General features: G+C 55.0%; 5 protein-coding genes across 11 annotated transcripts in view; 2 read left to right on the top strand and 3 right to left on the bottom strand.

Moving 5' to 3' along the window:
* The window catches only part of LOC100469784 (paired immunoglobulin-like type 2 receptor beta), an 11,837-nt gene extending 9,329 nt beyond the window's left edge, over positions 1–2,508 (top strand). For both annotated transcript variants that reach the window (XM_034669882.1, XM_034669880.1), the window contains exon 4: positions 13–2,508. In XM_034669882.1, the coding sequence (XP_034525773.1) occupies positions 13–17 (5 nt within the window). In that variant the 3' untranslated portion in view covers positions 18–2,508. The remainder of the gene's footprint in view (positions 1–12) is intronic.
* Positions 2,509–3,885: 1,377 nt separating this feature from the next.
* Positions 3,886–5,867, bottom strand: MBLAC1 (metallo-beta-lactamase domain containing 1). The gene has a single exon (XM_034669879.1). It carries the CDS (start codon positions 5,336–5,338, stop codon positions 4,586–4,588), a length of 753 nt encoding a protein of 250 aa, XP_034525770.1. The 5' UTR covers positions 5,339–5,867; the 3' UTR covers positions 3,886–4,585.
* Positions 5,868–6,035: 168 nt separating this feature from the next.
* Positions 6,036–10,338, bottom strand: CNPY4 (canopy FGF signaling regulator 4). The gene is made up of 6 exons (XM_002930403.4): positions 10,076–10,338; positions 8,117–8,243; positions 7,922–8,018; positions 7,578–7,700; positions 6,952–7,069; positions 6,036–6,858 (listed from the first exon to the last, which is right to left on the bottom strand). The coding sequence occupies exons 1-6, from the start codon at positions 10,188–10,190 to the stop codon at positions 6,695–6,697; spliced, it is 744 nt and encodes a 247-aa protein (XP_002930449.1). The 5' UTR covers positions 10,191–10,338; the 3' UTR covers positions 6,036–6,694.
* Positions 10,339–10,397: 59 nt separating this feature from the next.
* TAF6 (TATA-box binding protein associated factor 6) lies at positions 10,398–19,252 on the top strand. 5 transcript variants are annotated; one of them, XM_034669875.1, is made up of 15 exons: positions 10,398–10,608; positions 14,397–14,612; positions 14,716–14,802; positions 14,929–15,082; positions 15,274–15,330; positions 15,440–15,559; positions 15,768–15,913; positions 16,019–16,096; positions 16,201–16,302; positions 16,409–16,591; positions 17,060–17,134; positions 17,266–17,391; positions 17,917–18,090; positions 18,317–18,514; positions 18,794–19,174. In XM_034669875.1, exons 2-15 carry the CDS (start codon positions 14,457–14,459, stop codon positions 19,172–19,174), a joined length of 2,037 nt encoding a protein of 678 aa, XP_034525766.1. In that variant the 5' UTR covers positions 10,398–10,608; positions 14,397–14,456. The 5 variants fall into 5 exon arrangements, with proteins under 5 accessions (XP_034525766.1, XP_002930450.1, XP_034525765.1 ...); XM_002930404.4 differs by having other exon boundaries at positions 10,473–10,629; XM_034669874.1 differs by having other exon boundaries at positions 10,484–10,732.
* Positions 19,187–23,134, bottom strand: AP4M1 (adaptor related protein complex 4 subunit mu 1). Of its 2 annotated transcripts, none has more exons than XM_034669878.1 (15): positions 22,934–23,134; positions 22,746–22,834; positions 22,324–22,430; positions 22,149–22,245; positions 21,907–22,017; positions 21,745–21,849; positions 21,471–21,533; positions 21,300–21,366; positions 21,143–21,196; positions 20,892–20,998; positions 20,696–20,790; positions 20,406–20,450; positions 20,161–20,211; positions 19,919–20,030; positions 19,187–19,779 (listed from the first exon to the last, which is right to left on the bottom strand). In XM_034669878.1, the coding sequence occupies exons 1-15, from the start codon at positions 22,989–22,991 to the stop codon at positions 19,558–19,560; spliced, it is 1,383 nt and encodes a 460-aa protein (XP_034525769.1). In that variant the 5' UTR covers positions 22,992–23,134; the 3' UTR covers positions 19,187–19,557. The 2 variants fall into 2 exon arrangements, with proteins under 2 accessions (XP_034525769.1, XP_002930452.2); XM_002930406.4 differs by having other exon boundaries at positions 21,745–21,825; positions 22,934–23,133.
* Positions 23,135–23,145: the final 11 nt, after the last annotated feature.

The raw sequence follows: 23,145 nt of genomic DNA, 5'->3' as shown, positions 1-23,145 counted from the left end.
CCTTCTCACCAGGATGAAGCCCAGGACAACAGCGGCGTCCTCTATGCCTCCCTCTCCCTCTCCAGCTCCTCATCACCAGTACCACCTCCCTGCATCCCTCCCCAGAAGGAGACCCTATACTCTCTCATAAAGGCCTGATGAGTGGGACTGGAGGATGACCTCCTTGACTAAGCTGCCCAGCGGGTCACAGCTTTGATAATAACGCCAGCCAGACACAGAAGGCTCAGAGCCAGTGGTGTGGAAGGCCACCAAGGACCTCAGAGAAACAGAGCCATCTGCTCCAATTCCCTCTCCACCTTCCCAGCCTTTGCCCAGAAGAATAAAAGTACCCGCAGAATCTGCCCGAAGGCATCTAAGGAGAAAACTGATGGCATCTTCCACTTCTGTCTTTTCCTTCTCACCAAAAATGAACTATACTAAAGAGCCCACGCTGAGATCCCTCCCCCAGTACTGGAGTTTGGTGACTGCCTCTGGGGACCAATAAGCCTGAAAGCTGGTAGCCAGCCCAGAACCCAGGGTCTGCCCCTCCTCTACCCGTTCTCCTTCCCCGACCATCAGAACGAGCATGTGTCCAGCGCACCACCTCATTTAAGCATCTCCAACAAGCTGACCCGGGACTGGATGCACTCACCTGGAGCGTGAAGAGAACCACAATGGTTAGCGCTTTTCTCCAGGCCACGCACCTAGTAAGTGGCTGAGCTGGGTCTGAACCCAGACCGGCCCTTCCCGACAGCCTTCTCCCAGGACTCCGGTGTCCCAGCCTTCCCAGATCCCCATGCTGTGCCAGCCTCGCATAGAAACAGGGGCGTTCCACAGGAGCGGAGGGGAGGGAGGGAAGCTGCAGGGAAGCATGTGGTTAGAGACCGACTACAGAAAGCTGGAAAGATGTAAACTGTTTTATTAACTTGTCAACCACACAGCTGGGACATTAGCCAGGTTAACCTGTAGCCAGTGAACAAGCCCCACATGTAGCAGCTTCTCAGAGACCCTCTGAGGGTCTCTCCCTGCTGCTGGCAGGGAAGGGGGTGAGACAGCAGCAGGGAGGCAGGCGCGCACAGCTATTCCTCGAAGAAGGCCAAGGTGAATTCGCCGGCCGCATCTCCACACCGTGGCTCCTCCAGCTGCTTCGGCTCTTCTCCAGCATCTTCCAGGAGTTGCTCCAGGTCCAGGTCACTGGAGGCTTCATCATCACGGGGGACACTTCCAGCCTCCCGAGGACACTTCCAGCCTCCCGAGGCTGTGGCTCCTTGGGTCCTGGCCCTTCTTCCCCACCCGGACCCCATGGGGGCAGACCCCACAATAAGCTGGTGGGGTCAGGTCCTTGGACACCATTCTAGCTTCTTTGTCCTCAGACAAGCTGGTTCCTGTGGCCTTGCTTGGAGGAGTTTCTTGTTATCTAGCCTGTTGTGTTTTTCTCCCTCCTACAGCTTTGACCCATCAACTCTCATTCCACCCTGGAATCGGGGCCCCAAAGCCCTCTGGCAAGACACCCAGAGCTTCCTGTAGGAAGAGGTGAACAGGAAGGCCCTTGAGTGGTACCACTGTGTTTGCAAAGTGGACAAGATACTGGAACTTCTCCAGAAGCTGGGCAGGAGTGAAGTCCTGGGCAAGGAGTCAGAGATGGGCCACAGGTAACAGATGCCCAGAGAAATCAGGAAAATTGCATGGGTTTATTTCATGATATTTACAAACAGACCGCCAAGCTCCGGAGCATTCAGAGAGGCATTTTTCTTAGTTTCTGCTCTCAAGGGGCACCGTGTGGAGAGGACATTTCCAGAAAAAATGACTAACACCAGCCATATCTAGTGCTAAGTGAATAATATAGAGAATGCGTTACAAGCGTCTGAAGTAGTGGAAAATTCAGAGGAGGTTTTTCTGTAGGAGATGAGCGGAGTTGAGCCTGGATGTTTGGGATGGTACAGAAGAGGGAGGACAGCAGGAGGAGAGGAGGATTAAAGGCCTGCGGGAGAAGGGGGAGGCAGGCGATTCTGGCAGGCAGCGGGCAGTCCCAGCCAAGCTGGAGCAGAGCTGTCTTAGGACTGGGAGAGAAAGTCTGGGTTATTCTTCAGGCAATGTGGAGCCCCTGAATATTTGTGAGTAAAAGCATGTAACCATGGGTCAAGTTTTCCCAAGAGTTTACACAAAAGGGAAATTGGAAGAAACTTCTAAGAGTACAATCACTCTGGGCCCCACCCTGTAAGGCTGCTTTCCCACGGATCCTGTGGCCTCTCTAATGGGTCGTTTCCACCAGTGTCTGTATCCACCCAGGGGCTCCTCTTGTTGCGACTGAAAGCAGAAAGCAGCTCAGGCAGCAAAGGGGGGGATTAGCCCAGGTGACTGAAGAATGCAGGGGTGGGTCTGGCTTTCAGAGCACGAACTTGTCCCCCTGTTTCTCTTCACTGCTCATTTCTGCCCCCTACTGTTCAGTTTCAGCCTCAGCCTCCACTTGGCCCAAGAGCCCATGGGCTCTTCCCACAAGGTGGCAAATAAACTTATTCTCTCATGTCAGTTTAAGTTTTTATTTAAATTCCGGTTAGCTAACATACAGGGTAGTATTGGTTTCAGGTGTACACATCGTGATATATGTAACTATACTGATTCAACACTTCTGTACATCTCCCAAGTCAGTCTTTCAGGAAAGAACTAGACTTTTTTCCACTAGCTCCAGCAAAACCCCTAAGATGGCCAAGCCTCAACTAGCGAAGATGAACTGTCCATCCCAGAGACGATCAGTGTGGCCAAAGACATGTGGTGTTCTAGATGACCAGACATGAGTCGTGGGCAGAGGACCATGTTCTGGAAAGTAAGTCAGGACTGGAGTTTTTATTTGTACAGGTTGAAAGTGCAGAGTTGTAAATAACCCCCATCTGCCCCGTTTTCAACCTCCCTACAGCCCTGAAGCTGTTGGATCTGCACTCCACATACCAGATGGGGCCCCTGGTGGCCATGGAGACCTCTTAGGACACAGTGCTGCATTGGTGGGCCCACAGCTGGCCCCTGTACTCTCTGCACACACCAGTGGCCTCCCTGCACTCTGTGACCCAGAAGCTAGAAAACCTGGCCAAGGGCCCCCACACCATGGTAGTTCTGAGGCTGGGTGCCCACATTGCCGCCTTCACTCCATTTATCTTTATCTGGTGACTGGCAGGGATCTGGGCAGCTGTGGCCACACTGTTGGCCCGGGAATTCTGCAGTCTGTGGCCATCAAACTGGCCAACACCAACTACAAGTCTGTGTGTGGCAGCTACTGGTTCACCCTCTAGGTGAGCTGGCTCCTCTGAGCTGCCTTGGTGACCTACACCTGGCCTTTTTGGACACCTGGGAAATAACCACCCGTCAGGCCCTGCCCCATGGCATCCACTCAGGATGGCTCGTCATTTGCAACAAGATGTACTTGCTCCTCTCCTTCATCTGCCCCACCTGAGTGCTTCTGTGGGTCCTGGGACTGTGTGGATAGAGGGCCTGGGACACAGTTGTGAAGAGGACCAGTGCCATAATAGGATTTCTAGGATATGAGCAGATGCCACTGACTCCTCTTGCCTGGAAGACTGCAACAGTTTCCTAACCAGTCCAGCTGATTCTATTCTTGCCCCACTCCGACCACTTCTCCACTCAGAACAAGAGTAGTTACTTTAAATGACACCAAGTCATGCCTCCTCAGAAGCCAAAGCTTTCTATCTCAGTATAAATCCAAACCCCTAACGTGGTCCATGATGGCCCCGCCGAACTCTGCATCCTCATTTGCTGTCACCCTTCTCTGGCACTCTGCAGTCCAACCCCACGCTCTTCTTGCTGCTCAAGCAGGTCAAGCCGTCCTGCCTCAGGACCTTGATATCTGCTGTTCCTGTGGCTGGAATGCATCTGCCAGAGCCCCATATGGCTGGCTTTCTTCTCATTCAGTTCCCTGATTTAAACAGCATCTACTCAGAGGCTTTTCCTGACCACCTTAAATGAAAGAGGCCACCTTTCCATCCAGGCACTCTACTCCCTTCTTGCCCTCCTTTTCTTTCATATCACTAAACACAATCTGTAATTATTTGATTTACTATTATTAGTTGTCTTTCTGTCTCTCTAGAATGTAATCTCCATAAGGAACTGGGAGTTTGTCTAGCTGAGTTGCTCACTGTTGCAGCCCCATGATCTAGGGCAGTGCTTGAATCATTGCAGGTGTTAAATATTTCTAGAATGAACAAATGGATGAAAGTCAGATGACTAAGGTGTTACTTCCACACCCTGCACCTTCTCTGCGCAAGCCTCCATCTTATGAGAAATAAGCAATTGGCCAAAGTGCCCCCCCACCGTTACCGTTGCTAATTACCAAATTTGCATGATTATCACTAGTAAGGATTCATATTTACTTAGGGCTTTATGATTTTTCCATGCAGTTTCCTATTTTTATTTTCCCATTTTACGGGGGCCCCAAGAGATGGCACATGGCTGGTCCTTGTCCTTGGTCCAAGTTTGGTTGCAGAACCAGTGATATCCATGACTGTCCTCGCTGGAAAACCGGACTCTTGGAAGGGCTGGAAGCGATCACCCCTGATTCCTCTGACTCGGCTGACTGGGTCCTCCGGTCTTCTGGACATCAGTTCCTTGGCTGCGGGGCTTCCCTGACCACCCTAAAGGCGGCTCCGTGACCAGGCACGACCACGTCCGCAGTGCCTAAGATCCTCTTCCGGCTCCGCTCCTGGGCCACTGGGTCTTCGCTCAGCGCTTGCCATGAGTCCTCGTCTCCGTTGCGTTCAAACACATCGCCCGCCACCACCACGGTGCCCAGGACCGTGCCCGCCACCACCACGCTCACGTCCCGCTGGCCCCCATGGCCCGGCGTGGCCCACACCTCGAGCCCCGGGCCCAGCTGCAGAGGCCGCTCCTCACCTAGCCCGTGGGGGAGGTAGCGGCCCCCGGGGAGGCAGAAGTCGTGCGAGACCAGCAGAGCCGCCCCGGGAAAAAGCCCCAGGTTCCCGATGTGATCCGAGTGTCCGTGGGTGCCCACCACTAGAGTCACGTCTCCGGGGGCCACGCCCTGCCTCGCCAGGGCCCCCAGGAGCGCCTCCCGAGCCCAGGGACCTCCAGTGTCCACGAGGATGGGGCCACGGGCCGCCTCCTCCAGGGCGGTCTTCGCCCCGCCGCCCTCGGGAGGGGACTCTCGGTGGCTGGAGGCTGAGCCCCAGGTCCGAGGCAGCACAAGCGTCACGGAGCCGTCAGCGCGTACCGCGTCGTCGACCCCCTCGGGCTCCGCGTAGCCCTGCAGCAGGACCACCACGGAGTAGGGGTCGCCGCACACCAGCAGAGGCAGCTCCTCGCGCAGCGGCTCGGTCCGCACCACACCGCTCATGGCTGGATCGGGACGGCTGGGTAAGGGTAGTGGCGATGTGGGCGACCGTCCAGTCCCTTTGGGTTCCCACGTGCGCCCTGCCTCCTCCAAGTAGCACCTTCCAAATCTGTTCTTTGCCACCCCCCTCGCACCCTTAAGATGGTATCACCCCAACCCCCTTCTCTAGATGGTATCGTCCAAGCTTCCCTTAGCGTGAACCCGCCAGTCCCTCAGTGTCTTCGGCCGTCGCTACCCTTCTCATGCGGTAGGTCCTCACCCATCATCCCCCAAAGAATATCCTCTTTATTTCCCTCATTCTAACCGAGGCGCTCCCCGCCTTGGACCTGGTTTGCCCGCTTCTCCGAATTCTTGCCTCACTCCAAGGTTAGACAGTCCTCGGAAAAGCGCGCGAGATTTTGTCCGCTGCGAGCTCCCGTAAGCTCAAGGTATGGTGGCCGAGACGCACGGCCGCACGCTGATTTTCTAATTGCGGTGCATTCTCCCGCACGCTCCGAGAGGGGTTGCACAGATCCGCGCCTAAATAGTTATCAGCCGAGGGACCTCTGCCAGCCTCCCAAGACTGCAAATTACAAAGCACCATTAGCTTCTAACAGCCGGCGACCAACGGCCGTATTCTCTGGGCGCTGCTATAGCGGCCAGGTATGATGTGTGCAGGGCAGTTATTTGAAACGATGGGCCCACGTGATATTTTTTTTTAAAAGTTTTACTAGCGATGTAGAAAATTTGGCACCTGTGAAATTACATGGTGGGCCCTCGGTGAAATTAGTATGAAGTAGACCAAATATCTACTCCACCTAACTTATCAACATTGCCTCATCCTCATAGTGTCCCCTTCTTGTTCAGTTTATTGGCTTGTAGCCTCCTAGACGCAGGCAGTGTGTATAGGTCGTAGAGAATGTCCATGCTAGCTTCTTCCTTGTAAGGATCTAAAAACAGACCCCCGAAGGCAAAGTGCCTTTCCCAAGACCCAGGGCTCCAATGCCTTCACTGACCTCTGGGTGGGGTGGGAAGTAGTAGAGAGATTTAAAGGGGAAAGCCTTCAATACTGTCAACACACACACACACACACACACACACACACACACACACACACACCTGCCAATTAAGGGGCTAGATGGCAGGCAGAGGACTCATCTGTTGGAGCAGGCCTTCTGCCTACTGCTCCCACCTTTGTCCCCATAGCCATGGCGTGCTGCACCACCAGGATCCTGCCTGAGACCAGATAGGAGAGAACAGTTACAAGCTCTGGGGTGGGATCACTAACACACACACACGCCCTTATATGGAGCAGGGAGAGCTCAGACTTCAGAGGGTTCTCCATGATTCCTGCCCCTCCTGGGGGCTCAAAGGCAAGAGTCAAAGATCCTCTGGGTCATGGTTGGAGTGCCCTGGTATGTTGATCATCTCTTCCTCCCCTTCCTCTTCTTCCTCCTCCTCCTGATCTTGCTCCTCCTCCCCTTCTGTCTTCTCTTGCCCATCCGTGATCTTTTCCTTTCCAGTCCAAGTTTCCTGTAGACATGCTAGGTTGGGTGATAGAACACAATTTAGATATTAGTCTGGAGGGTAGAGGAGGTTGTGGCCTGGCAGGAAAGGGGCCAGCCCCACACACTTACCAGTTTCAGCAGGGGGGAGCACATGACCTTCACAGAGAAAATGCTGTAGGGGCTGCTCCTGATGATGGAAGTACCAGTCTCCCACGACGTCTTCAAACTCCTCCAGCATCGTCTCACACTGATCAAGTGGAAGGTTCAGAAGGGAATCTACTCTGCTGGGCTTTGGAAACCCTCCTCTCTGCTTTCACTCCTGTCTGCCCACCCCACCTTGAAGAACAGGTAGCCAGGAGGCTAAACTTGGCTTACAAGATGGCGATCCTCATTCAACAAACATTTACTAGCACCTATTCTGCCAAGTAGGCTATTAAACTCTATGTCTCAGCTCCTTGCTTATAAAATGGGAAATGGTAACATTACCTACCACATGAAGTTGTTGTGAGGGTAAAATGAGGCAGCAGCTGGAAAGTATGTGGGCCCGAATCTGGCACATAGTAGGTGCTCAGTATGTGGAAGTAGATATTATTAGCCTCCAGTATTACTCCTTGATATGCTCCTGGTCCCACTTCAATCAGTGACAGAGTCCTCACTCTGCCCCCTTCTCCCTGCTCAGAGGTAGACTTCCCAAGGATCTAGGTCTCCCATCAGTTCCCTTCTATTGCCCTGAGCAGTGCAGTATCCTGTCCTACCTGCTTCTTGAGGAACGTGACTTCCACACTGGGCTCGTCCCACAGCTCCAGAGGGATCCCCAGGTCCACCTTCACCCCCTTCTGCACCAGACCTTTCAGCGTTGCCATGGTCTGACTCTGACCCTGAGAGATAGGAATTTGGGATCAGCCCAGCTCACTGCCCCACCTCCTCCTTCCCCTTTCTGCCACAGCAGGATTGTCAACTATCCGAGACTGAGGGGTGAACTTCATGAGGGAGTCTTAACAATGGGGAGGGGACACTCTCCAGAGCTGGAGGGAGATGGGTCCCAGGGGATACCTGTTGTTTCTGAAAAGCGGGATGGTGCCCTAGGGAAGAGTCTGACCTTGGCATATCTCAGTGAGCCCTTGCGCTCGGCATGAACACTGTAATCCAGGATCCGCTCACACAAATTCTCCAGGGCCTCTTCCAGCCTCGTCTCTCTGTGGGAAGAGGGGAAATGAAGATTTCTTGGATGCTGTAGGAGCTCCCAAGACTCCCTCAGGGGTTGGGAGGTAGAGGAGCAACAAGAAGAACTCACGAAACACTGTAAGGGACGTGTCTTTTCCTCTTGCCAGTGTCTAGCACCTGCCCCAGCTCCAGCACCTCTCGAGACCGGCCAGTGCGACTCAGCTCTTCCTGTAGCTCCAGGCTCAGCAGCTTACACACTAGATGTCCAAAAGGATGTGAAAGATAAACAAACATTCCAGCAACTCATTCTGTAGATGAGCAAAAGCATCAGAGCCTGACGGTTACAAGTGCAGACTGGAGCCAGACTGGCTGAGTTAGAATCCTGACTCAGCCCCTTAATAGCTATGTGGCAATTCTGCTGTGCCTTGGTTTCTGCGTCTCTAAAATGGAGATAACAATATAGTAGAACCTCCTTCGTAGGGGTGGGGTGAGGATTAAATACATCAGCCTTTGTCAAGCTCCTAGACTAGGGCCTGGCATAAAGCGAGCACTGTATGTGTTTGCTTTCATTCTGCGGTTATTTACTGAGCTCCTTTATGCACGAGAGCAGTAAGACCCATGATCCCTATCCACAGGACATTGCTGATGTAGTTGGGGACAGATAAAAAATGATGACAATGTGGTGTGATGGGCCCTACACTAGGTTAACAAGAGATTTAATCTCTAGGAAATGCACAGTTCATTCAATGGTCATTTACTGACTTGCTGCTAGCTTGTGATTTCCTTAAGGAAGAGCATTGCCTATGTTCCACCACTGTCTTCCCGCAACTAGCACCTGACCTGGCATGAGGTGGGTCCCAAGAAAAGGAGGGGCTTATACAGAAGTGCCAATCAAGCTAAACTCCGGGCAAGTAACAGAAGTGCCTTAAATGTCCCAGGCACTATGCTAGGACCTCGGAGACACGGGTACTCTCCTTCCCTCTGAGGGCTTACAATATAGTGGGAGGTGACAGAAAAGGAAAAAGGCCTCCAAAGGAATTGACATCTAAACTGGGTCTTGAAGCAAATACAGAAGGGAGAGGGTTATTCCAGGCTAAGGGAAAAACTGCTGAGGCACAGAGGTGCAAGAGGCAAGGCAGGCTCAGTAACAGCTGGGAAGTTCAGTGTGGCTGAAGCATGGGCACTTTGAGGATGGGAGCTGAGGTACAGAAATATAAGAATGGGGGCCAAGCAACAAAGAGACTTCTATGCTGTGCTGAAAATGGGTGTATTCTGACCACAGCAGGAGGCCTGCAAAGGTGTTTACAGCAAGGAGAAGGGGCGTAGGCTCAGGTCATGTGGAACACCAATACTGAAATGCAGGGTGGAGTGGGGTGAAAGGAAAAAGAATCCAGGAAAGAAATTAAAGTCAGGAAGGCAACTAACTAGGGAACCAGGGAACTCAATGGCCCAGCTCCAAAGTGTTCCCCCCCCCATCCGGTCACCACCCTCATGGAGCCACATAAGGTGCTGCTCACAACAAAATCCATAAGTACACACCCTCTGCAAAGCCTCACACGTATGGACAACCTCCTCCATTTCTGTGGCCTCCTCTTTACGAGCTTCAAGGCCTTGTTCACTGACTCCCAAACCCTCCCCAGAAGAGCGGGGGCGGGGGGCCTGTAATTTGAGAGCGTCTCTTTAAGGGTGGAGCAGAGGACATTCACAAGGTATGAGCCTCACACCCAGCTCCTGCAGGCTCCCCAGGTTTAGGTTTAGTGTCATGGGGGGAAACACTTTAGAAGTTCGGTAGAGAGGGCGATCCTGGGCAGATGGTCTCTGAACTACAATTCCCACAGATCACCGGGTCTACGCAAGCAAGAAAAAGAGGACTTCCTCTGGGTGCCCTATGGGAATTGTAGTGCCACGGTTGTGGGGTAGCGCTATGCATTCCCTCCCTTGACCCCCTTCGAATTCAGCCAAGCTCCACCAGAATCTCCCTCAGGTCTTCAAGGAGATCGAGTGATCCACCCATCACGGTCCATTTGGTCCGGTCCAGATTAAGGACATGGGCAGAGGGATGCGAATAGGAGCCACTCCCTTTAGATACCTTCGCATTTGCTGGGCAAGCGTTCTGTGTCATCGTCTTCCGCCTTCGGCGTCCCAACCCAAGCGCCATACACAGCCAAAATGAAAAGCAGTATTTCCAACCGCACAGGACCCATGGCAAAGTGCTGTCCACAACCTACAAGCCCTTGCCTTCAAACCAACTTCGGGAAGGCAGCGGGCCCTTTAAATTCCGAGGGGGTCGGCGGGAATTTCCATCCAGTCTGACTTGGGAGGCGCATGCGCAGTCCTGGTCCGGAAGGGGGTGGGGCCTCATTGCGCGCCCAGTTATCCCGCCTCGGTTTTGTGGCGCCTCCTGGGGTCCTGGTCGCCGGGTGGTGAACGTATAAACTGAAGTAGTTGCAGCAGGAGGGTGTGCTTCTTGCACGTAGACAGAAAACCTCGTTTTTTAAACCACTTCAGGCCGTGAGCCTAGGAGACTCATTCCGGCTCGGGGAAGGGGCAGTGACTTCCTCTCCGTCTCTGCCAGGACCTGCTCCCGGGAGGGGGCGGGGCCAACATGGCGCCGAGCGCCGGGTGAGCGGCGCTTTGGCGGCGGTGAGAGACTTTTTATGCGTGGGGCGTTCGGCTGGCGGGGGCAGGTTTGAGTGCCCGGGACTAGGCCCTTTGAAGGGCCTATTTGGGAACCTGGAGGAGGACGGTGGGTTGTGTGTCCGTGCGCGTGGGGACTTCGTGTGTGCGTGTGTGTTTGCATTGGAGGATGTTGGGGGGCTGAGGTGGGCTCTCAGCGCCTTCTTCCGCGCTGTACCCATTGCTTGGGGAGCTTCGCCTCGCTTCCTTGCTGGGTAAGCCACTACCCGCATCTCGTTCAAGTTAACCCTCTTCTGTGAAGCTTTCCTGCCAACTCCACGGACCTGAGGGGCTCCTGAGGTCGTAGCATGTTTTGTGAGCTGGCAGAGGGTACTGAGGGGATTGAAGGCTTAGTAAGAGTTCGCCAGTGACCTGGGATACGACAGCGTCTTGTATACCCGCGCCAGGCACAAAGTATGTGTTGAATAAATGTGTTCCCTGAACATAAGACTTAAAACAGTGGAGGAGGAGACCAAATTTCTCTTTCGCCCCCGTGCTCACCCCTCCAGCACGCCCCCATCAACACCCCGCAGTCAGTCTAAACACTTTTGACAGTAGTCTTCCTAATGCGAGCCGCTCTCCTTTTGGTCACGAAGCAGGTTCCAAGCTTGGACCTATATCTTGTTCATCTTGATAATGGCGGTACCGTGTATTTATTGAGCACCTACATCTCTAAGCCTTGTAATTCACTGATTTATTCAACAAATGATTTACTGAGTACAGTGGCTCATGCACCAGTGTGGGATCTTGTAATACATCAGTGAGCATTACAGAGATTTTTGCCCACACAGTGGGGGCTGGAAGGGGAAGGTGTGGTAGTGATAAACAATTAGAAACAATACAGTATATAGTAGTAGATGTTAAATGCCATGAGAGGAAAAAGCAGAGTGGGATTGGAGTGTGGTGTTGAATAGGGTGATGGGAGTAGGCAGCCGAGCTGGCATCTGGGGAAGAGCATTCTAGGCAGATGGAAAAGAGCAAAAGCCATAAAGCAAGAGCTTCCCTGTGAGGTTTGAACAGCAGGAGGACAATGGGGCCGGATCAAGATGGAAGAAGGAAAGAAACCAGATCAGAGATGTGATGGGGAAAGGCCAAATTATGAAGGGCCTTACAGACTGTAATTAGGATTTTGGATTTTACTCTGTGGTAAACAGGAAGCCATTACAGGCTTTTGAGCAGAGAAATGACCCAGTCTGATTTATATTTTGACAGAATCACTCTGGCTGTTATGTTGGGATAGATGTGGGGAGCAAGGGTGGAAGCAGTCCTTGTCAGGAGACTGTTGAAGTTAACCAGGCGAGAGATGATGGTGACTTGGCCATGCAGTGGGAGTGGAGGAATCAGGTTGGATCACCTGGCTGATTTGATGTGAGGGCTCACATACAGAGTGAGTGCCTGGATAGATGGTATTGCCATGAAGATGAAGAAAAATGGAGCAGGTGGGGAGAGAGATCAAGAGTTCAATTCTAGAAGAGATTTTAGGTTGACAGTTTGATATACAAATCTGGTGTTAGGAAGAATGTTCTGGGCTGAGAATATAAATTTGGCCATCATCAGCCTATAAGTAATATTGAAAATTGAGGGTAGTTGACGTCATCAATGGAGTAAGTGTGGCTACAGAAGAAAACAAAAGACCGAGCTCAGGCAGCATCCTTAGGCAGATGAGAAGAGGAAGAACTGGTCAAGGAAACCAAGAGGGGGTGACCAGTGAGGTAGGAGGAAAGCCAGGGGAAGGCAGTGGAGTAAAGAGTTTTCTGGAGGGAGTAGTCAGCTATAATGTGTGCTGTTGGCAGGTCAGGTATGATGAGGACAGAGAGTGTACCTTGGATTCGGCAATGTGGAGTCATCAGTGACCTTGATGAGTGGTTTTGGGGACCTGGTGGTGTCAGAAGCCTGCTTGGAGTAGGTGCAAGAGAGGAGAGAAGAATTAGAAAGTTAAGATAACTTTCAGGGAGTTTGGTTGCAAGGAGGAGCCAAGAAACATGGTATATGTTGCTGAGAAAGTGGAATGAAGAAAATGTTGTTTTATATTTGTAGTTGTGGTGAAATACACATAAGCTTACCATTCTGAGCCATTTCAAGTAGCCAATATAGTGGGATTAAATATGTTCACATCGTTACACAACCGTCACACCATCCATCCTACCAGAACTCTTCATGTTGTAAAACTGAATCTCCATTGCCATCGAACACTAACTCCCCATTCTTCCCTGTCCTACCCCCAGCAACCCAGTTCCACTTGCAGAGTCTATGAATTTGACTCCTCTACGAACCTCGTACAAGTGGAATCATACACCACTTGTCCTTTTGTGGCTGCCTTGTTTCACTCAGCATAATGTCCTCAAGGTTCATCCATGACATAGCACGTGTCTGAATCTCCTTCCTTTTTAAGGCTGAATACTATTCCATTGTATGGCTAGACCACCGTTTTGTTTTCTTAAGATGCGAGGAATAAGTCCATTTTGTAGGCTGGCAGGAATGACTGGGTAGGTTGAAAACTTGGTGGTGATGTAGGGAGGAAGTGTTGGGAGTTGGTGAGGGGCACAAGCGGCTTCTCTAACAGGTAGGGGGTCCCTGGGTGGCTAAGCATCCAACTCTTTTTTTTTTTTTTTAAGATTTTTTTACTTATTTATTTGAGAGAGAGAGAGCACAAGCAGCAGGGAGGGGCAGAGGGAGAAGCAGACTACCTACTGAGCAGGGATACCAACACGGGGCTTCATCCCAAGACCCTGGGATCATGACCTGAGCCAAAGGCAGACACTTAACAACTGAGTCACCCAGGCGCCCCAAGCATTCAACTCTTGATCTCAGCTCAGGTCTTGATCTCAGGGTCATGAGTTCAAGCCCCATAATGGGCTCCGTGCTGTGTGTGGAACCTACCTTCTTAAAAAATAAAATATTTAAAGTAACAGGTTGGAGGGGGGTGCCTGGGTGGCTCAATCGGTTAAGTGTCTGCCTTTGACTCAGACTATGATCCTAGGGTCCTGGGATCCCATGTCGGGCTCCCTGCTCATCGGGGAGCCTGCTTCTCCCTCTCCCTCTGCCTTCTGCTCTGCCTACTTGTGCGTGCTCTCTCTCTCTCTCTGTGTCAAATAAATACATAAGATCTTTTAATAAAGAAATAAATAACAGGTGGGAAGCCAGAGGATGTGGGCGCGGGGGCTATCACGTTGGTGGATATGGTGGGATTCTGTGGAGGTCTCTTCTGATGGCCTGAAGTGAGGAAGGGAGGAGGTATCTGAGTGCAGGGAGGTGTAGTATGATTGCCCGGCACCGTGAGGGGTTCATCTGAGGTTCACGGCCGTGAATTCAAAGTGAGAACCGGTTGGGATGGTTGTGTGTTTTTTTGTCACGTTCAGTTGTACGGGTGTATAGGCTCAGAGTGGGAGCGTCGTATTTAACCGTTACTGCACATTTGTGTCAGGCACGAATAATGGTGCAAGAAGGGGCGGGAGAGATGAACGTATACGTGAAACAACCTTAGGAAACAAGGCCTTTTCCACATCCCACATAAGGGGAAGAAACCCAGAGCTGGGAGAATGTCAGTAATTTGCCCAGATAGCCCAGCTAGGGCGTCGAGGGCCAGGATTTCAGTCAAGGCCACGTCCATTCACTGCCTCACTTGCACAGCACTGGCACAGAATCCGAGCTCAGTCCTTGTGTTGCGCTGCATCGGATTGCTGCCAGCTTCTGTTACACCCAAAGGTGACTCACATCTCCCATCCCCCTGCCAGGGTCTCCATCTCTCCACCCTGGGGTATCGCTCTTTGGGGGAGGGAAAGAGGGGCTGCAGAATGGCCGAGGAGAAGAAGCTGAAGCTCAGCAATACGGTGCTGCCCTCGGAGTCGATGAAGGTGGTGGCCGAGTCGATGGGGATCGCGCAGATTCAGGAGGAGACCTGCCAGCTGCTGACCGACGAGGTCAGCTACCGCATCAAGGAGATCGCCCAGGTAACCTGCCCCATCCGCCCAGCCCTGCGTCCGATCAGGGGTGCTGCTCAGGCCCCCTTCTTGCTCAGGCTGTCAAGCAGATGACTGACTGTCTCCCCGCCAGGACGCCTTGAAGTTCATGCACATGGGGAAGCGGCAGAAGCTCACCACCAGTGACATTGACTACGCGCTGAAGCTAAAGAATGTCGAGGTGATGGAGACAGGACAGGGTGGGGGCAGGGTGGTGAGGCCCGTCCTCCCAGATGCTGCGCCTGCCTTCAGCCGTGCCTCCTCAGGCTCCCTTCTCATCCCGGTGTCTCTCTCTCTCCTGATACAGCCACTGTATGGCTTCCATGCTCAGGAGTTCATTCCTTTCCGTTTCGCCTCTGGTGGGGGCCGGGAGCTTTACTTCTACGAGGAGAAGGAGGTTGATCTGAGCGACATCATCAATACCCCTCTGCCCCGAGTGCCCTTGGACGTCTGCCTCAAAGGTTGGGGTGGGGAGAGCAAGGTGGCGGGGAGGAGGAAAAGGGGGTGGGGGTCACAAGTGGAGAAGCCCGCTGCGTGAGATCACTGGTGAGTTGTAGGAAGTGGGAACAGGGCAGAAAAGACGTTCCTAGTGTGGAGTGACTCCTCGGTGTCCATGTCCAGCCGTTCAACTTGACACCTTCTTTCCTCGCAGCTCATTGGCTGAGCATTGAAGGCTGCCAGCCAGCTATCCCGGAGAATCCACCCCCAGGTAGCCTTGTCCATCCCCAGAGCCCACCCCTCTCTGTCTCGCCTCCCCTCTCCTTCCTGTCCATCCCCTGCCTCTCTTGCCACTCCTGCTGTGACTGCTTTGCCACCAGCTCCCAAAGAGCAGCAGAAGGCTGAGGCCACGGAACCCCTGAAGTCAGCAAAGCCAGGCCAGGAGGAAGATGGACCCTTGAAAGGCAAAGGTCAAGGGGCTGCTCCGGCTGACGGCAAAGGTCAGTACTGCTAGGCCAGGCCTCTCCTGACTCCTGCCGCAAAGGTATGCGGTGAGCTGTGAGACGGCTGGGCTCTGGGCAAGGGGTGAGACCTGTGGCTGGAGAGCCCTGAGAGGAGCCAGGCCCCAGGTCTCACTGGGTGGGGAGCAAAGGTCTGTCTGGTCCCAGGCCTCTCCTGTTTTCAAACCCGTCTTCCCAATTCACCCAGGGAAAGAGAAGAAGGCGCCACCCCTGCTGGAGGGCGCCCCTCTGCGGCTGAAGCCGCGAAGCATCCACGAGCTGTCTGTGGAGCAGCAGCTGTACTACAAGGAGATCACTGAAGCCTGTGTGGGCTCCTGTGAGGCCAAGAGAGCGGTGAGGCCCCCCGACCTGCTTTTATCCCGGCCTCCCTTCTCCCGGAAGCCCCACGGATCTGTCTGCGGTCTCTGCCCCCACGTCACTCGCTCACTCCCCCCACAGGAGGCCCTGCAGAGCATTGCCACGGACCCGGGGCTCTACCAGATGCTGCCACGGTTCAGCACCTTCATCTCGGAGGGGGTGAGGAGGCCGACGGCGAGGACCTAGGATGAGGTTCCGGGCAGTGAGGAGGCGGCGGGGGAGCTCATCTGAGGGTCTCACCACCCCGCCACCCCCTCCCACAGGTCCGTGTGAATGTGGTGCAGAACAACCTGGCCCTGCTCATCTACCTGATGCGCATGGTGAAGGCGCTGATGGATAACCCCACGCTGTATCTGGAGAAATACGTGAGCGGTCCTGCCCACTCCCCTCTCCACCCAGGGTCGGGGCACCTTGCTGCCACCGCTGGGAAGCCATTTGTCAGAATCCGCCAGCTCGCCGCATCTTCCTTAGGTGCATGAGTTGATTCCGGCGGTGATGACCTGCATTGTGAGCAGACAGCTGTGCCTGCGGCCAGATGTGGACAATCACTGGGCACTCCGGGACTTTGCTGCCCGCCTCGTGGCCCAGATCTGCAAGCATTTCAGCACGACCACTAACAACATCCAGTCCCGGATCACCAAGACCTTCACCAAGGTGAGCAAGAATGAGGAGTGTAGGGGCACCTGGGTGGCTCAGTCGGTTGGGTGTCCGGGTCTTGATTTTGGCTCAGGTCATGATCTCGGGGTCATGGAATTGAGCCTCCCCGCTCCTCGGTGCTCCGCAGTCAGCAGGGAGTCTGCTTGAGATTCTCTCTCTCCCTCTGCCTCTGCCCACCCCCCCCCCAAATAAATAAATCTTAAAGAATGAGGAGTGTAAACAGTTTCACATCTCCACCCCAGGGTGGTGACCAGGACGAAGAGCTTCAGCCAAGCCGGGGGGACGGGTCAGTGTGGCAAGAGGAAAGGGACACCAAAAACACAGGGCAGAGGGACAGGGCCTCAAACTCGGGCTCTTTCTATCATGTCTTCATGACCCACAGCAAAAGTGTGTTCATGAGACTTGGTCCATAACAGCTAGTCTCTCAGGCTCCTTTACCCGGGCTTCTCTTCCTTCCCCTTACAGAGCTGGGTGGACGAGAAGACTCCGTGGACCACACGTTATGGCTCCATCGCAGGCCTGGCAGAACTGGGACACGATGTGAGGCCCCCGCGGTGTGGCGGGGAGCCCTGGGGGAAAGGAGGTATCGTGGGTCCTAGTGAGCAAGAGCCCCACCCAGGAGACCCCGTGGTGACCCAGGACTCCTGGCTTCTCCCCTTCCTTTCCGACAGGTGATCAAGACTCTGATTCTGCCACGGCTGCAGCAGGAGGGGGAGCGGATCCGCAGCGTCCTGGACGGCCCCGTGCTGAGCAACATCGACCGCATCGGAGCTGACCACGTGCAAAGCCTCCTCCTGGTGACCAGAGCGCCCATGCCTGCCCTCCCTCTTCTTCCCACTCCCACTCCCCCCCACACACACACGGGTACAATGTTCAGCAGGCAATGGTTGTCTTTTATTTGCTTTTATTTGTCTTTGCCTTGTATGGTCAGAGTCCAATACTGTTCTGCAGACGGAGACCAAGGCGCCAAGAGGTTAAGTAGGAAATGAGAGGTCCTAGGTCTCAGCCCAGGACATGCCCTAGACAGGACTGCCCGAGGCTTCCACGTCACTGTGCTCCATTTCGTACAAGGCATCACCCTGTGGACCAGCCACCCCTTAGAAATCACCAGTGTATTCAGCGAGTCACCCAGTCACACCAGTGGGTGCTTGTTCTCTCCTGAAGAAAAGCCAGCAGTCCTCACACACACGGCTGTCCCAGCAGTCCGACCTGTGCCAGGAACATACTGAAATTCGGGGTGCTTTCTTTCTCACGCCCTACCTGTCACACTTCCTGAGGGGCCCAGCCCCCCACCTATTGGCTTTTCTTTGCTTTCTCCGCAGAAACACTGTGCCCCTGTTCTGGCAAAGCTGCGCCTACCACCTGACAATCAAGATGCTTATCGGGCAGAATTTGGGTCCCTCGGACCCCTCCTCTGCTCCCACGTTGTCAAGGCCCGGGCCCAGGCCGCTCTGCAGGCTCAGCAGGTCAACAGGACCACTCTGACCATCACTCAGGTCCGTGATGGGGGAGGAGGGGTTTGGTGAAGAAGAGGGATGGGGGGGATCTCAGACACGAGCTCACTTTTGGAAAACACAGGGCCCTCTGAGTGAGCAGTGTTGGGGGAGTCTGGCCCTCTTAGTGGAGGATTCCCCAACCCCATCAGACCCGCCGAGCAGCAGCAACAGGTGCCCTTCCTTTTCTTAGACCTTGATGTTTTCTTCTCGCCTCTTGTCCGTGCAGCCCCGGCCCACACTGACCCTCTCCCAGGCCCCGCAGCCCGGCCCTCGGACCCCTGGCTTGCTGAAGGTCCCGGGCTCCATCGCACTGCCCATGCAGACGCTGGTGTCCGCACGAGCCGCCGCCCCGCCTCAGCCGTCCCCTCCTCCGACCAAGTTTATTGTAATGTCGTCCTCCTCCAGCGCCTCCTCCACCCAGCAGGTACTGGGAGCCTCGTGGGACCAGGGATGGTGGGGAGCACGACCAGGGTTACCTTCAAGTACCCGGGGGGCTCCAGAGTAGAACCCGCTTCCCTCTGGGCCCAAAGACAGGAGCAGGAAGGGGCATTTGGAGGAGGCCCGTGAGGCCACGGCTGCTCATCCGAGCATGGCTTTCAGAGCTGGCGCAGCCTCCAGGCTCCTAAGCCCGTGAACTGTTACCAGCTGTCCCACTGAGCAGGTGACTCCTCCCCCAGGCAGCGCCTTTCCTTTCTTCCCCTAGGTCCTGTCCCTCAGCACCTCAGCCCCCGGCTCAGGCTCCACCACTACCTCTCCCGTCACCACCACTGTCCCCAGCGTGCAGCCCATCGTCAAGCTGGTCTCCACGGCCACCACCGCACCCCCCAGCACTGCTCCCTCTGGGCCCGGCAGCGTCCAGAAGTACATCGTGGTCTCTCTTCCCCCCACAGGGGAGGGCAAAGGAGGCCCTGCCTCCCATCCTTCTCCAGCTCCTCCCCCATCCTCTGCCCCCTCCCCGCTTGGAGGCAGTGCCCTCTGTGGGGGGAAACAGGAAGCTGGGGATAGCCCCCCTCCAGCTCCAGGGACTCCAAAAGCTAATGGCTCCCAGCCCCCTGGATCTGGCTCCCCTCAGCCTGCGCCTTAATGCCATTGCACACCTGCCAGTGTTCTGTCCCCGACACATACACATACACACACACACACACACACACACACACACACACACACAGGTGGGGTGGAAGGAAGTAATAGTTTGCTTCCTCCGTGTTACTTTTTTTTAGATATTGTACAGCCAGTTCCTCAGAATAAAAGTTTGATTTGTAAGTTCTGATCCACCTCAGCCCTTCCTGTGTCCGGTGCCACGGGAAGGTCAAACTTGTCGACCAAGACTGGTCTCCTGGACTCCCAGGACTCAGGATTGTTGAGCCAGATCCATCGCCACGGGCCAGAAGGGTGGAAAAGACAGTATCGTCCTCTCCAGCTCCACAGATGACCATCTTTGCTGCCCGTGTCCTCGTTTGGGGAGCCTCAGATCCGGATGACATAGGCATCGCTGTGGCTTAGGTGTCGCACCCACTTGTGGGGGTTGGCATTGCCGCAGGGTCTGAACGCCAGCCTGAGGAAGCGAACCTGGAGGCCGGAGCACGTGTGCCGGGGAAGTTCAAACGAGAGGCTGGCGGGGCCCAGGCCCAGAGGGGCCGAGGTGGAGGGTCCTTGACCAGGAGGCCCAGGGAGGCCCGGAACATCCATCTGTAAGGGACAGAGGCCGGGGACGGGTACTGAGGCCCAGAGAGGACGGAGGGCAGGGAGGCCCACCGCATGAGGAGGGGTGGGGTGGGGCTGAACGTGCAGGTGGAGGAGAGGGTCTCCGAGAGTAAACGGCTTGTACCTGGAAAAGGCCTGACAGCTGGGAGCCGCCCTGAACCCGAGGCAGGTCCCAGCGAAGGGCTCCCTCCCCCAGCTCTGCCTTCTGCTCGGGACCGCTCAGCTCCTGAGACAGGCTGGAATTTGGAGAGGCGCTGCGCTCAGTCCTGTCTTCCTGGGGCAGGCCAGTTCCACCCTTCCCGGGGCCACCCTGTTGTCCAGGGAAGCTGGTGCGACCTCCCAAGCCCCTGCGGCTCACCCACTAACCTGACCACCCCTCGTGGCAGGGGAAGGTGCAGCCTGACATTGAGAGCTTGGCTACAAAGAACAGAGGAACAGAGTCAGTCCCTGGAAGTCAGTGAGTGACCAGTTCCCACTCTTCATTAGCATCACAGCCAGGGTTCAGCCCAAGTGCTACCGGTGGATGCAGCTGAAGGCGGGAGCAATAGGTATGTGGGCCCTGGGTCCTACCCCACGTAACAGAACTAGGCTTGGCTAACCCCCACTCATACCTCTTTGGGGGCAGGTCACATCGTAACTTCAGGTAAACCTGGAGCCTGCGTGGAAGGGCACAGTAGTGTCACTCGCTGGCAGCTCACCAACCCCCCCCCAGGGCCTCTGTGCATGGCTGCTGGGTGGGTCGTGCCCCAGCGAATCCACTAAGAGCTGAGTCCACGCTGAGGGAAGGGTGTCTTTTTCTGACTTGTACCCTATTACCACCACTCCTCCATAATGAGTTTTGGGAACATCTTTGTCTTGGCTTAGACTTCAGAGAAGTTCTGGAACAGGGAAATGGTCTCACCTGCCTGAGCCTCGGTCCCACTGCACAGAGGGAAAGAGCCGGAAGGGGAGCGGGGAGGGGAGGTCATCTGAGAGTTGGTACCGCATCACAGTCAGCTGAGACCAGACAGGAACGGAGGTCAGGTTGGTCTCCTCGCCCCTGAACTAACTCCCTTCCCCATGGTGGATGGAACATGCAAGGCCAGCCCGATCCTGACCTCGCCCTGTGGGGGCTGTAGGCGCAGAATTCGATGAGACTCAAATTCTTCCAGAAGCACCGAGCTATGAAATGAGACCTCATCCACACGGATCCCCGGCCCGTAACCTGGACGGAGAGAAAGTCTCCTCTTGGAACCCACACTGTGCAAGAGAGCAACAGGGAAGAGCTGGGGGAGAACCTGTTTCTGTGTTCCACGCAACTTCTGGCAGTGACCTCTACGTAGGAAAGAGAGACCTACTTTCTTCTCACCTCTCAGTTCTGACTTCCCCACACAAAATTCTTCGGTCAAGCCGATGCGCATTTCTGTCAGATAAAAGAATGTCAGAAAAGGCTGCCAGATACCACCAAACGGCACCAAAGAGCCTGTCCCAGAGCCCACCCTGGGCCAAGCCTGCAGACTTCTCACCAGAGCCACTGGGAAGAAAGCTCTTGAGCCGGATCTCTCCCTGCACGTCTACCTTCAGCAGCGAGCCCTAAAAGTGGCAGAGAGCTCAAGGCCCAGGGATGACACCCACCTCCCCGTACATTTCCCAAATGCCATCTGTCCTCAGTTCTAGGGTTGGGGGCCCAAACTTACATTGGATGCTATCAGCACAGACAACCTCTCGACCACATCCAAAAACACTTCGTTCTTTTGGCTCTGAGGAAGAGAGGGGATTTGGACGCTTGGAGGCAGAACAGCCTGTATTCTAAAGTGGACAGGCAGAAAGGACAGGGCAGTGGAGGCTAGGACCCTGGGGCAGGGACACGGGTAAGGGAAGGAATTATCCATGTCTAACAATGCCAGGATCTCCATCTCTGGTGTCCCAGAAAAAAATCAGAGGGTCCAAATCCACGACGCCCGCCCTCACCTGGTCAGAGCGGCTGGCCAGGACGGGGCGGCTGGCTGCACTGCTGGGGGCCACTTTGCTCTGCTGCGTCTCGGCCCCAAACTGGAAAGCACCCAAAGCAACGATCTTCAGGTTTGACATTACCCACCAACCCTCCTCCTCCTCCTCTTTCCCTTGACTAACCAAGCCAACGCTGCTGAGGTCAAAGAGGCTGAAGGGCTTGCTGACCACAGCCTCGGTCTGGATGAAGTTACGCAGCATCTCCATGGACGTGGTCTGTACGTAGCCATAGTCCTGCAGGCAGAGGAAGGACAGCCCTTGGATGGTCAGCGGAGGAAAGGGGTGAAAATGAATGGACTAAGCTCCCCATCACAGCACACGTCTGCAGGGCCTGGGGTGCGGTGGGGGAGATCCCTGGCCCTCACCAGCACTTCATCCAGGAGTTCGTAGACAAGAGCCACGTTGCGGGAGATGGTCCCCTCGCTCAAGGAGCCACAGTAATCACCCAGGAGAGTGGCCAACCTGAGAAACAGGACGGAGTGTGCATACGCTCCCACGGTCGCATCCCCGCGCCCAGGTGCCCAGCCCCGCCCTCCTCACCGGGAGAGCAGCTCTAGGAGGCTGAAGGGAGAAATGTTTTCTGAAGTCGTGGCCACCAAATAGAGGCCGCTGTGTCTGATGTGAATGAAGTGACGGTCATCGTGGTGCTGAGGCAGAGGCGGGGAAGAGAGCGTTAGGAAGAGAGTTGTGATTCAGCGCCCTCGAGAATTCCTAGCGGTGGGCCTTGGGGCGAGCGAGGACCACCCCCCCCGACGGGGGGCCAGCTGCCTAATGTGTCAGCGGAGGTAGCCCCCCAGTACCTACCCCGGAGTGGCGGAGCTGTGCCCGGTATAGTGTTAGCGCTCGAGAAACTGTCGCTCGGATGATTTGGCAGAAGGTACTCCCCCAAGCAGAAGCTCTCAGGGAAACAGCCCCCCACCCCCGCCCGCCGGGAGCCTACGCGACTCCCCGCCACTGGTTACCATGACAACCGGGGACTCATCTCCGGGCAGTCCCGTCAGCTTCCGGTAGAAGAGCTCGGCCACATCGCGGCCGCCACTGTCCCCGCGGACTGACCGGTGGACGGACAGCTAAGGAGTCGGCGACACAGGCTGGCTCTGAGGCACTACTCCCACCCAGGCCCCCCTCCCGCCCCGCAAGTCAAGGATACAATCCTTGTAGATGAGCGGGTCCCCTTTGGAGGACAGAATGAAGAACTGGGAGATCATGGCGGTTCTGGAGAGTAAGCAAGGAGACAGCGAAAGTTGGGCCTGCCCCGCCCTGAGGCCCCGGAACAAAAGGACGCGCGCGGCCTGGCCCTTTAAGAACAATTTCTCCACCGCCCCTGCCAGCTCGGACCGCGGGAAACCCGGCGCCCGCCCC

Source organism: Ailuropoda melanoleuca, chromosome 10, assembly GCF_002007445.2.
Source record: "Ailuropoda melanoleuca isolate Jingjing chromosome 10, ASM200744v2, whole genome shotgun sequence".
Lineage (NCBI taxonomy): Eukaryota > Metazoa > Chordata > Mammalia > Carnivora > Ursidae > Ailuropoda > Ailuropoda melanoleuca.
The sequence above is the reverse complement of the archived record's forward strand: the minus strand, read 5'-3'. Positions and strand labels throughout refer to the sequence as shown.

Bases quoted from the DNA above. Each gene is read 5' to 3' on its own strand.
- MBLAC1 (XM_034669879.1), bottom strand. From the start codon at position 5,338: ATGAGCGGTGTGGTGCGGACCGAGCCGCTGCGCGAGGAGCTGCCTCTG.
- CNPY4 (XM_002930403.4), bottom strand. From the start codon at position 10,190: ATGGGTCCTGTGCGGTTGGAAATACTGCTTTTCATTTTGGCTGTGTAT. The intron at 7,701-7,921 runs GTCAGACTCTTC...CCTATCTCTCAG, and splicing joins GCTCACTGAGATATGCCAAG to GGTCAGAGTCAGACCATGGC. The intron at 6,859-6,951 runs GTAAGTGTGTGG...CACCCAACCTAG, and splicing joins GCTCCCCCCTGCTGAAACTG to CATGTCTACAGGAAACTTGG.
- TAF6 (XM_034669876.1), top strand. From the start codon at position 14,457: ATGGCCGAGGAGAAGAAGCTGAAGCTCAGCAATACGGTGCTGCCCTCG. The intron at 14,613-14,715 runs GTAACCTGCCCC...TCTCCCCGCCAG, and splicing joins GCATCAAGGAGATCGCCCAG to GACGCCTTGAAGTTCATGCA. The intron at 18,091-18,316 runs GTCCGTGATGGG...TTGTCCGTGCAG, and splicing joins CCACTCTGACCATCACTCAG to CCCCGGCCCACACTGACCCT.
- AP4M1 (XM_034669878.1), bottom strand. From the start codon at position 22,991: ATGATCTCCCAGTTCTTCATTCTGTCCTCCAAAGGGGACCCGCTCATC. The intron at 22,835-22,933 runs GTATCCTTGACT...TCCACCGGTCAG, and splicing joins CCCGCTCATCTACAAGGATT to TCCGCGGGGACAGTGGCGGC. The intron at 22,431-22,745 runs GTAACCAGTGGC...CCTCTGCCTCAG, and splicing joins ATGAGTCCCCGGTTGTCATG to CACCACGATGACCGTCACTT.